The 11,725-nt window shown below is 34.9% G+C and overlaps 1 protein-coding gene across 2 annotated transcripts in view; it reads right to left on the bottom strand.

The window, feature by feature from the left end:
- Nucleotides 1-558: 558 nt before the first annotated feature.
- Nucleotides 559-11,725, bottom strand: part of Rim2 (replication in mitochondria 2) — a 45,079-nt gene continuing 33,912 nt past the window's right edge. For both annotated transcript variants that reach the window (XM_073089050.1, XM_073089049.1), the window contains exons 4-8: nt 10,929-11,107; nt 6,521-6,633; nt 5,219-5,438; nt 3,513-3,615; nt 559-3,126 (exon numbers count right to left, since the gene is read on the bottom strand). In XM_073089050.1, the coding sequence (XP_072945151.1) occupies nt 3,006-3,126; nt 3,513-3,615; nt 5,219-5,438; nt 6,521-6,633; nt 10,929-11,107 (736 nt within the window). In that variant the 3' untranslated portion in view covers nt 559-3,005. The remainder of the gene's footprint in view (nt 3,127-3,512; nt 3,616-5,218; nt 5,439-6,520; nt 6,634-10,928; nt 11,108-11,725) is intronic.

The following is an 11,725-nucleotide window of genomic DNA, read 5'->3' as shown; positions in this document are numbered from 1 at the left end:
TAAGAAATTGGAAATGAAAACTTGACATTGGTTTTTCTTACCTGTAATAATTAAAATTTACATTTCAGCCTGTTCAATATTAATTCAATCATACTATTAAAGTTGTTTGATGCCCAGCTAGACAGATATCTAAATGATGAATTTAAATTTTTATTTTGAGTTTTAATGTTTCTGTATGTCTTTGTGTATATTAATGGTACACATTACAGGTACAATTCTTGTGTGGGAGGAAGTGTTAATATACTTAATTAGATTTGTGTGGGATTTTTTGATAAATTATTGGGGAGTCAGATTATGCTGTGATATCATCAATTCAAATCATCTGTCTTTATTAAAATAGGAGCCTTAAATGCAACAGGGGCTATGAATATAAGGAATCAATTTATTTTGGTAAATAAACTTTCAAATGTCACATTGGTCTGTTATTTCATTATTTTTTACAACATTGTATATAATGTAAAATCATAATGTATAATATTTTTAATTGCATTTAAAAACCTATCATATGAATTTATAAAGTGTTCTGTCATGTTGCTAAGAGTGAAATAAAAAAACATATATTTTTTTAATTTTATTTATTTATTTAACAAAAGTATCTTATACTCAGTCTGACACATTTCTAATCTGTTCTTACAATACAATCTGTTACAATTTACATAGAACGATTACCCATGTTCCTGCCAAAAAACTATGCCAACATAAAATATCATCAAATGAAGCAATAATCCAAATTTCAAAGTTTTTAATCGCTATCTAAACAAAAAGTCGAACAAATAAAGTGTGCATCTTGACTATTCAGAAACGATCTAAAAGTAAGAGGTATAAAATTGATAGGGAATCAAAACCTAATAATGTGCGTAATATAACTAATATTTACAAGCTCTATATCACAGCTCACAACTTACTATATCTGTGCTAAGGGACTGAAGTTGCGGAAATTTTATATAAAAATCGATTTGATACACAAATCTATTATTTTTCTTACATGCTAAATTTGAAGAAAGTACGGTAAAACGGTAGTTTCACTACGTTGCAAGCAACTTAAGATACGCAGGCACTTAAACATATTAATATTTATTAACCACATAGAATCATTTTTAAGGGCACTATTATAGTCGAGATTTCGTTAACGTTCTGTCACAAGGAATAAGTCGAGTACGCAACGAGTTCGTTGTGTAACCGCAACGTCGTGATATTCAGACACTGCCGCGTGTGCGTAACGAGATCGCAACGAACACTCAATGAAACCGCTTGTACAAATCGCAACTATAACACCACCCTAACAATCAACATAAATATACAAAGATCATCTACAATATTCATTTAAAATTTCGTTTGTTTTATAATCTACTTATTTGGAAATATAACTTTGTAAATGATCGACTAAATTTGCTTGCATCTGACTACGTTATAAGTTATTTTGATATTTTTTAATACAATCTTTTATAAAAAGCTCACAAGAAGCTCTTATTATTGGGCACTGATGAAGTGACTAGTAAAACTGCATATGAATATTATAATTGATATTATATATTAGTTTCAATATAATATTTTGTTTTTAATATAATTTGTGCATAACATTTATCCAGTTGAACAAATTACTAGACTAGAAAAATGTTGACTTCTTTATTATTTGGAATCAAATCACTTAGCATTAACCTTTTTATGGGTGATCATTATAAACGATACTAATATCCTTCACGAATCGAGTTTCTTAATTAGGATGTAGAATTCCTAAAAAAACACAAGATTTTTTCTTTGATTACCGATTATGAAAGGCAAAAAGCTAATTATTTCAAATAGAAGCAGATTTTGAAAATGTGTTGAAAGATACTTCATAAAATGAGAAACGTGTAATTACAATTCTTACGCAGTCACCGCAGATATGAAACACAAGCACCTAAAGATATTGTATAACCATTTACGACCCATAACAGACCAGCACTTTTAGCATCAGCACGTTTAAACGATTTCATCAATGCTGCATCACGTTTTGACGACTTACTGCGTTCAGTCGCGATATTGAAAACGCGTTTCTTTTATTTATGGATCGCATATTTAGCATAAAGTTGGTGTATAGTGTCCAAAAGTAGCTACAACCAGCTCCCAAATATGTACGCTTCTTTGATCGCAAATCGCTGACTGCCGATACTAAAATTTAAAAACCTGTTGGGACTCTTAGAACAATTAGTTCCAAGCTAATTCACTTGATAAACAGTACAATTCATGTGGCGCAATAAATGGACAACACTTAACCCTATTATACATACCTACAATAATTTACAAACAAATATATCATCGAGTTTATTCGCAAATGATCCACCATCATTTATGAGACTAATATAATTCCACAACGACTTGTATTTCAAAATAGATCTACTAAGGGACTTCAATATCCACTATGTGTATATACAGTGACAAGATACATATAACATGTATGTTATAATTCTTGTATTGGCTTGTACTGTCGTTATCACACATATTAGTCGTGGGTCTAAGAGTTTGAACCACTAGGTCCAAGCTTCGGCGACCTAACTACGAAATATTGTTGCAATCATAATTGGTTAATGATCGCTATTGAAGCAGTCTACCTCCTAGCAGTCCTACCTCTTTGACACAAGACAATTTTTAAAAGATTATTAAAAATTGTCCTTAAAACTTTAAGACAGTCCTTATTAAAATTCCTTAAAATATCCTTCTTAAAGCTTTTTAAGCCACATCTTTTAAGGATTCTTAAAATCTTTTTCTTCTTAAGACCCATTCAGGGTTCTTCAACTCTCCCTTAAGTCTGTCCCTTCTTAAGACTCTATAAACCTTCCTTAAGCTGCTTTTAAGACTATCCTTAAAACCTTGTCCTTCTTATGACCTTTTAAGACTGTCCTTACGGCTTTAAGACACCCACTGGGGTAGCACGAACACTACAACGCGATCATACAACAAGGCAACAATCTCGCAATAACAGGGTAGGTCTGGGGTACTATATTTATCACCTCCGGGCGTGTTAGCTAGGTGTTTTCATAGAAGGAACTGTTGAAGTGCGTGGTGAGGAGGTACACCACCGCCTCGTATGTGGACATCATGATCGCCGTGTTGGGTATTTGCCGCACGAGCTGTGTGCCGAGGCCCCTGTGGGTATTAAAGTGTGTAATTAGCTTAACAAGAAATTTTTGATGTTATCCTTTTAAGAGGCATTTGGGAAGAACAATGAAAGTGGTTTTTTATAATAAAACAATGGGCAGAATTTGACACTATTTATTAAGGTATTTAGTGCAAATTTATTATAGGAAATATTGTTTATTAAAAAAAAATTACAACAGTGAAATAATTATTAGGATAAATAATTGTAAACTATGTTGAGTTTTATCCAATTCATAGAACTTTAACTAGGAACTACGGGAATTTATTTCTTTCTTTGATGTTACATCTTTAATAGATTGAGCTTGTCCACAAACATCTGGTTTTGTGTCCTTAAAGTGTATGATTAAAGATCCTTAAAGTATTTTTTAAGTTACCTGTAGACACCACGGTAGCCCTCCTCCAGCCACACAGTGTGCAGTGTTTGCCAGAACTTGCGGTATTTGTCGCCCTCCTCGCGAAGCCGGGTCCTCGCCACCTCTGCAACAATCAGAGATTTGAAATGTAGAACCCTTTGCGGTTCGACTCCGGCGACACCACCGCCACACTTATTTCTACCTTATAACGGCAGTGTTAAGCGCTGATGTGTTCTGGTCTGAAGAATGTGGTAAGGTAGGCATACTTTTCCGAGGCGTTCCAGCTTAGTCCTCAGGCGCGGCGCACATGTGGCCGACCTCTGGTAGAAATATTTAATCCTATCTGGGGTTGATTACAGATGTCCATGGGTGACAGTAGCCACTTACCATCTGGCGGACTGCATGCTCGTCTGCTACTCCCACATTATAAAAAAAAAAACAACACACATCATATAATACTAATTAACAATGGGATGTAATGTTCACCATAAAGGTTTAACATAGTGGATTTCGGGCCTGGGCTCAACCCCAGCCAACCTCTGGGATGGCATCAATTTCAAATTTTTCTGAGACACAAAAATATGAATTTAGACTTATTTGGTTTATGTGTTTCTGGCGTTACCAAGGAGGACCAGGGATGAGACAAAAACAACTTGCACATTCCATCTCTATCGTTTGGCGACATCAAGGGGGATAGCTGCCACTTATAGAAATGCAAAAAAAAAACGATATCCCATACATAAAATGTTCCTCCCTCCCGGGTCATCGGCAGGCGATGTTTTTGAACAAAGGTTATCCTTATGTGGACTATGAGAGCAAAAATACTACTGAGAAATATTCTACTTACAAAAATATAATTTCTATTAGCCACATAGTAAAATATCTGGGGGTACAATCATAGTAAGGTTCATGCTGATGGTACAGTAAATCCTAATACAAACGCACAAACAATTCAATATCTCAAAGGATGGGATGATGATATTACATCTTTAGTCAAGGACAAATAATACTATTCCTTTGGTAGACTTAAGTCATCTTCATTATGTAATTCACACACTTATATCTTATAGCGACTATCTGTAAGACCTTATAGATTGCAACAAAGGCGATAAGGCGACCTACTAACGATTTTTATAGATAAACTAAACATTATGTATGTACATTATATAAGCTATGATAGGCATTGTATAATTTATATGGAGTTTCTGATGGAAAATAGCTTCGCCCATTGTTTACCATATGTTAATTAATAATTAGTTGAATAACATGACAGTTGAAGGACAAGTACATGTGATCAAAACTTTTAAGGTTACAATAATTATTCAGTTGTTAAGTACACGTATTCCGAGATACAAGGCTTTCCTCCTCCTTGATCCACGTTGGTAATATGTTTTCTAAATATTTAGGATATGTTACCCAATTGTTAAGGACACGTATTCCAATATTTAAAGGACACATAGTCGATTTTTAGGACATGTCTACTTTTAAAGACACTTCATTTAATTTTATGGATATACCATCAATTTTTGAGAACACACCATCAAATTTAAGGACACACCATCAATTTTGAGAATATACCGTCAAATTTAAGGCCATACCGTTAATTTTAAGGCCATATCGTAAATTTCTGGTGACTTACCGTCAAATTTTTTAGGACACCATAAATTTTTGAGGACATATCTAATTCTTAAGGGCACACAACTACCCAAACACATCAAAAAACTCACCATGGGGATAGGCGATACACGACGCGACGGTCTTCGAGAAGGCCCCGGCGCCCATGAACTCTATGAAGTCCCGCGGAGAGCGTTGATCGCTCGGCACACCGTCCGCACTCCTGGCCGCCATCAGCCGCGCCTTCACACCCTCGTAGAGCACGAAGTGGACCACAGTTTCGCTTATGCCCATGTAGGACGCCGTTATGCCCTTGTAGAAGCCGCGGATGCCCTGGAATTACAATAATACCATTTTTTATATTCATAGATATTCAAGATGTCACGTGTATTTGTTGCTTGTAGAGGTATTTGGTATTATTATTCGCTTAATTTTTTGATACAAATCATATTAGAATATTGTTTTTGTTTTTTAATTTTTTTTAAATTTTTATTTGGTCATAATACTCATAATAAATAAAATCCTAGTTTTCCCAGTGCTCATATGTGGCGCAAGTCATTTTTCTGCTATAACATCAGTCAAATAAATCTAATATTGTCCCGTCATGAAAAGGCCAATTACTTCACAACCCACGTCAATCAAATTCTCTGCCCACACACCGCAACCGATTCGCAGATCACATCCTACTAACATTGTCGTCCCCCACACAATCTACAAATACACCACCGGCGCCCGTACACATCATATAAGGTCCAAGTGGCATTCGATCATGCGAGTTTACAAACAAGTCAATTAGTGGTGTCCACTAGTGTTGTTGAACTATCGAGATTTTTTATCGACATTTTAACGTGATAATTATCTACATCTTAAATATCGATACGCCGATTGGTGTTACCGATACTTTGGATAGTACCGATAGATAGAAAGCAGGAATAGTATTGATACATTTCAATGCTGTATAGTGAAATGGATATTGGTAATACATACATCAATCGTGTCGATAACATTGTTGTGTATCAATAATATTGCATTTTTATGAAAAAGCCATAATGTTAATATTGTCTAGATGTTAATATCTATAGTAGTTAATTAGTCTTAGTTTAAAAAATAGTAGAGTCTTAGTGATTGGGGACATCACACCTATTTCTGTCGAATAACATCAATGTTAAGCGCTGCTGAGTTCCGGTTTGAAGGTTGTGTTAAGGAAGACACACTGAATTCATGGGTAGCAACGCATCTGTGGCCGACCTTAGGTAGGACTTTTATTATATGGGGTTTAAATATATAAGTCCACGGACAGTTCCCACTTAGCCTCAGTTAGACTACATGTTCGTTTGCTACTTGTGTACCATAAAATCTATCGATATCGATAGTGTACCATCGTACACAACACTAGTGTCCGAGCGTCCACGTACCGTTTTCGCGTATATCCTCTTGATACACTGCACCGCGGTGACGTTCTGCCCGTCGAGTTGTAGCCGCGTCTTCACGAACCAGATGGGGTTCGTCATTGTGCATGACACGAAACCTGGATACAAAGTAACAGGAACTTAAGAAACTAATTACAATATTCTTACATGAAAGAACGTAGTACTTGTAAGAGTTACATAAAAAAGTCAATCATTCGGTGTCAAATTATGCGTTTTATTAACCGTGTTAGTATGGTTTGACCTCCCCGGTACCACCGCCACACCTATTTCTAGCGTGAAGCAATTATTGCGTTTCGGTGGAAGGCTCTGGATGCCGGTTACACATGAGGTCCATTGTAGTTCTCAGAAGTTTTGATGCATAAGGGATCGGCTTCGAGTTCTATGTGGAGTTACAGATGTCCATGAGCGCCAATGATCCCTTAGCATCAGGTTGATTACGTGGTGATACTTCAATGTTATGAAAAATATATTACATACATTATATCAAACAAATCAATTTTCAATGTTTTCACACCCTAATCTTTGAAACCGTTTAAACGATTTCCGATAAGACCGTGCAGGGAAAGAACTTGATTTTTATAAATATTCTGTTTATTATAGCGTAAAATAAAATCACGGTATTCTGTTTTAGTTCTAAGAATTTTTGTTCTTAGAAAGATGTAAGAAGACCGTTCCAACTAGTATCGAAACGTGACAAGTTGACAACACACCTGTGATAAGGTGTAAATGGTTTTACTTCTATACAAGGCTGGTCATAAATATACATTGGCTGAAGGGACACGTAATAACGGGACGCATGCTGTAGACCTATGTCACTCAAATAAAAAAAATCAAGCATTATATTAAAGGGCTGGTAAACAAACAATCCATATTCTATTAAAGTAAATCTCATATCTGTTCTGTATACATTATATAAATGTTTAATCTTCTTCCTAAGAGCATTGCAAAAAATATTGTCATTTACATCAACCGAATAATTTCTCATCATCTCACTGAAATTTAGTACACTTATGTTGGTGTTTCTATTTTCTGTGATTCAATTATAAATGCATGGTGTATTGACCATTCCCTACCTCTTATTTTATAAGTACAGAGACTAAAACTTTGAAAAAAAAAGTAATTCTTTATTTACAGATCACAAGATAAGCTATTAAAAATATCTTTCGAGTCGTGAAAAAACTTTGTAAGTAAATCTTTCTATATAGTTTAATTTCAGGTTGAATATATGCTATTTTTTTACTATACCTATTTGTTATGTTTATTTTTGCGAAAAAAAAAACTGCTTAATTAACTGTAGAACTCTTCGTTAGCGAGTCTCATTGGGATGATTTTTGTATTAATCTTTAACGTAAAGTACTCGTATCTATGTATATCCAACGCGTAATAATGCGTGCAACAATATGGTGAAAGTTTAGTATCCATTATTATTTTGGCGCCAAGCCCTTTCAACATATTATTAGTGAGTATATCTGTTAAGTCAAAGTACAATTTAACTTGGATAAGGTCCAAGAAAGTAAGGAAATAGTAAAACACATGATACATTTAAATTAACATTAAGGTATTTGTATAAAACCATTTGTAAATGTAAAATTTATTTTATTTTCTTTTTTACTATAGAAAACTACTCGTATTGTATACGCGTACAAAAGACTGGAGCGAACATTTTCTCAAAGAAAATTTAAAATCTGGGGCATTAAGAAAATAATTGTTTTAAAGTAGTACCAGCTGGTTTGCAGACTAAAAGTTACTTTTTGTACCTACTAATGGTATTACTGTAGCTTGTGCAGAAAAGAAACAAAAGAAGAGGAAAGAAAAGAAAGAAAAAAGGAAAGGAAATTAGTCATGACCTTTTACTATCCCACATTACGGTCTGTTTCAAAACATTCGATTGGCTAATGGTAAGCTAAATTTACTCTAATGTATTCCAGGCCTCCCTCTATCTGGGGAGACACCTCTAATATGAAAGGAGAGTTGCAACCTATTTTATTATCATCACTATCATCATCATCATCATCATCATTACCAATCCATTATTGGCTCAGTCTCTTCTCAGAATGACAACCACGTTCACCAAGCTGGTCAAATTTTGTTTTTTACACCTCACACACCTGTAGGCAGTTTTTCAAAAACTATCCGCATTTACATTTACCTAGCAAAACGAGATTTGTGTCTGGAATTTAAACCTATAAGTCCCATAACCCACAATATCTGACCTGAATCCGCTACCACTAGGTTATCACCACTTCATCGTATCTCACAACATAACATACCCTAATCAGCTAGCAACAGTTACATAGCGAACATTCCTTACCAAACACTGTCTCCAAACTTCCTAGCACGTTGAAAGAAATCCATCTTATTCACCAACTTCTTGGCACGGAGCGAAAAGATAATTTCTAAATTTAATTAGTCGTGTAGTTCGGAGACATTCACATTGACTCATGAGTTCATGAGTGGTCTCGTCATAAGTGCATTACACATTTATTTAATTTCAAATTGTGTTAACAACAACATACTGACATTTTAATGGATTTTTATAACCGCTGTCATCATAAACGAAATTTATAGAACCGCGTCTGGAACAACGCAGACGTTATCCTGTTTTGAAATAATCTCCATAACTATGCGACTCATCTGGTCCAAAAGAGTCTTACGTTTAAATCTAGGTAGGTACATTGTACAATCATATTGCTGGAACTAACTATGGGTACATAGTTACTCAAAAAGTGTCATTGAATTCGGTTGATAGCTTTCTAAGATTACATTTATATAATACGTAAAATTCTTTTATAAATTAAGAAATAAACTGACAGATATTTATTAAGTTTATAGTTTTTTTTCACAGGATATATTGAAATTTTCAGCTTATAACTGGACAGTTATTTCTAAAATACCATCGCACGCTTAAAATAACTATTTACGCTTACATAACTTAAATATTTTCCGACATAATTATACCATAATGAAATCTATTATAAGAAAACTTCAAATCCGCGAACTCATCGCAACGATAAGATTAAATCTTGAGCGTGGACTTTGAACAGAGCTACTGTTAACACATTATTTATTTTGCACAAAAATTGCGTAGTCTACAAGAAGTATTATCTATCTTTGGCGATTTCTATGAAACCAATATAATTATATCCTTCGTAAGATTTTTATCCGATTGTTTTGACTATCTATAAAAGCTAAATTTAAAAAATGGCTGAACAAATTTTGATGCAACTTCCAAGCAGTGATAGAAAAATTTAAAGATAATTATTTCTGATAGTTTACCATGCTAGATCTAATATTTTATACCTATATGTAAATTAAATCAGATTATATTTGAAGTATAAATAATGTTCAAAAAAACTTGTCTTTAGAAAATCTCACTAAACTTATTACTAACAAACAAAATCATATGTTTCTAAAACGTCGATCTTTCCAAAACCATCCGCGTTATCATTTACAAAACATTTAGGATACATTACGAGACCCGCCTAACACTGTATCTCACGTGATCTTATCAGTAACACGCGTTGGCCGCGAGCCGCGGGGAGCCAATATTGAATAACGAGACATTAATATGATAACGGCCTTAGTTTCTTTAACTAAGTCCAATTGATATAAGTATGGGATGTAGATTTTACTTCATGTCTGCTAATATTCCATTTTTGTCTACAATAATCGCAATATTTTTGGCTAGATCGTGTTGCATTTATAATGTCAATATTACTGAAAAAAGTTACACTCAGACGCTTCACATACGGATATTGTTCCTAAAAGTTGCACTCGCCTACAGCTCTAATTGCTAAATTAAACCCACAGAAAGTTGTTATTTCCTAGTGCTCTAATAGTTGAAACTTTTCCATAGAAACTTTTACTAACAGCTGAATTATTGAAAAGGAAGCACTCAACTGTTCGTTAAAACACTTAGACTATTGCACAGAAACTTGGACTCACCCGCTATTCTAATAACGATACTAGGGCACTGTAAGTTGCATTTATTTGTTTCTCTAACAGTAAAACTATCGCTGAGCAACTTGCTTGCCCGCTGATCTAAGAACTAAACTATTAGTAACCTGCAGTCACACACTACTGTTACATCTAGCGTATATCATAGAAAACTCTAAACTATTACCCAGAAACTTGCACTCACCTGTTACACTAAGAACCAAATCTTCACCAAAAAACGCTTGCATTCACCCGCCGGCAACTAGTACATACCGCGTATCCGGCGGTATGTGCTGGTTGAGTTTCGCCTTCGCTTGCGAGTACGTGCAGAAGTAGATGGCCAGGGATGGCGCTACACCGACTATGTTCGGCCCGAGACCCATGAGGAGCGTCCTTGGGAAACTTGCACTCACCCGTTACACAAAGAACTATTTAACACCACAAAGCTTGCACTCACCCGCCGCGCTGGCCGCAGACAGATGTACGATCGGCGTGTCCGGCGGTATGTGCTGGTTGAGTATCGCCTTCGCTTGCGAGTACGTGCAGAAGTAGATGGCACGGGACGGCGCCACGCCTACTATGTTCGGGCCGAGACCCTTGAAGAGCGCCCGTGGGCCCTCATTCTGGACTATATGCCTGTAAAGTTCAATGTTGTCTTTTACTATTTGAATTTCTTTACTCCGATTTTATTATTATAAGCAGGACAAGGGTTTGTTTGGATCTAGTAGAAAGAATTATCACAATATATTCCATGACGTTTATGTGGGCATTTCATCAGGTAATATGTAGGGAATTCAAATATTTTTCAGCAAATATAATGAAATGAAACAGTAAAATAATGATGGAAAAAAGGCAATTATAAAATCAATTAATCACAAATCTAAATGTAAGATTTTGCATACCTAATTTAATCAATATAACTTTCTTCGTAACTATGCGTGAATAATACAAAAAATAAAAATCCCCGCCATCACCCAATCAACAAATAATAAGCAATACCTTCAAAACGAAAGAATTATAGTTGAGACTTTACAAAGATGACCAACACATTATAATATCACCTTTGCACTATTAATGTGAGCGATTTAACTAATCGGAATTTAATTGATAGCGAAATGTAAACAACGGTTCTCGTGACGTAAATGGGGACCGTATCTGCTTCCATGCAGATAAATTATTGTCAACAATTCTCATGTATATAAATAACCATTTTGAATGGAGTCGTAACCTCGTGAAAGCTTTATTCGGTGTCTG

This window comes from Epargyreus clarus, unplaced genomic scaffold (genome assembly GCF_041222505.1).
Source record: "Epargyreus clarus isolate Ecla_fem2 unplaced genomic scaffold, WU_Ecla_fem_2.2 ptg000027l, whole genome shotgun sequence".
In the NCBI taxonomy this organism is placed as follows: domain Eukaryota; kingdom Metazoa; phylum Arthropoda; class Insecta; order Lepidoptera; family Hesperiidae; genus Epargyreus; species Epargyreus clarus.
Note: the sequence above shows the minus strand (reverse complement) of the source record. Positions and strands in the feature narration are given on the sequence as shown.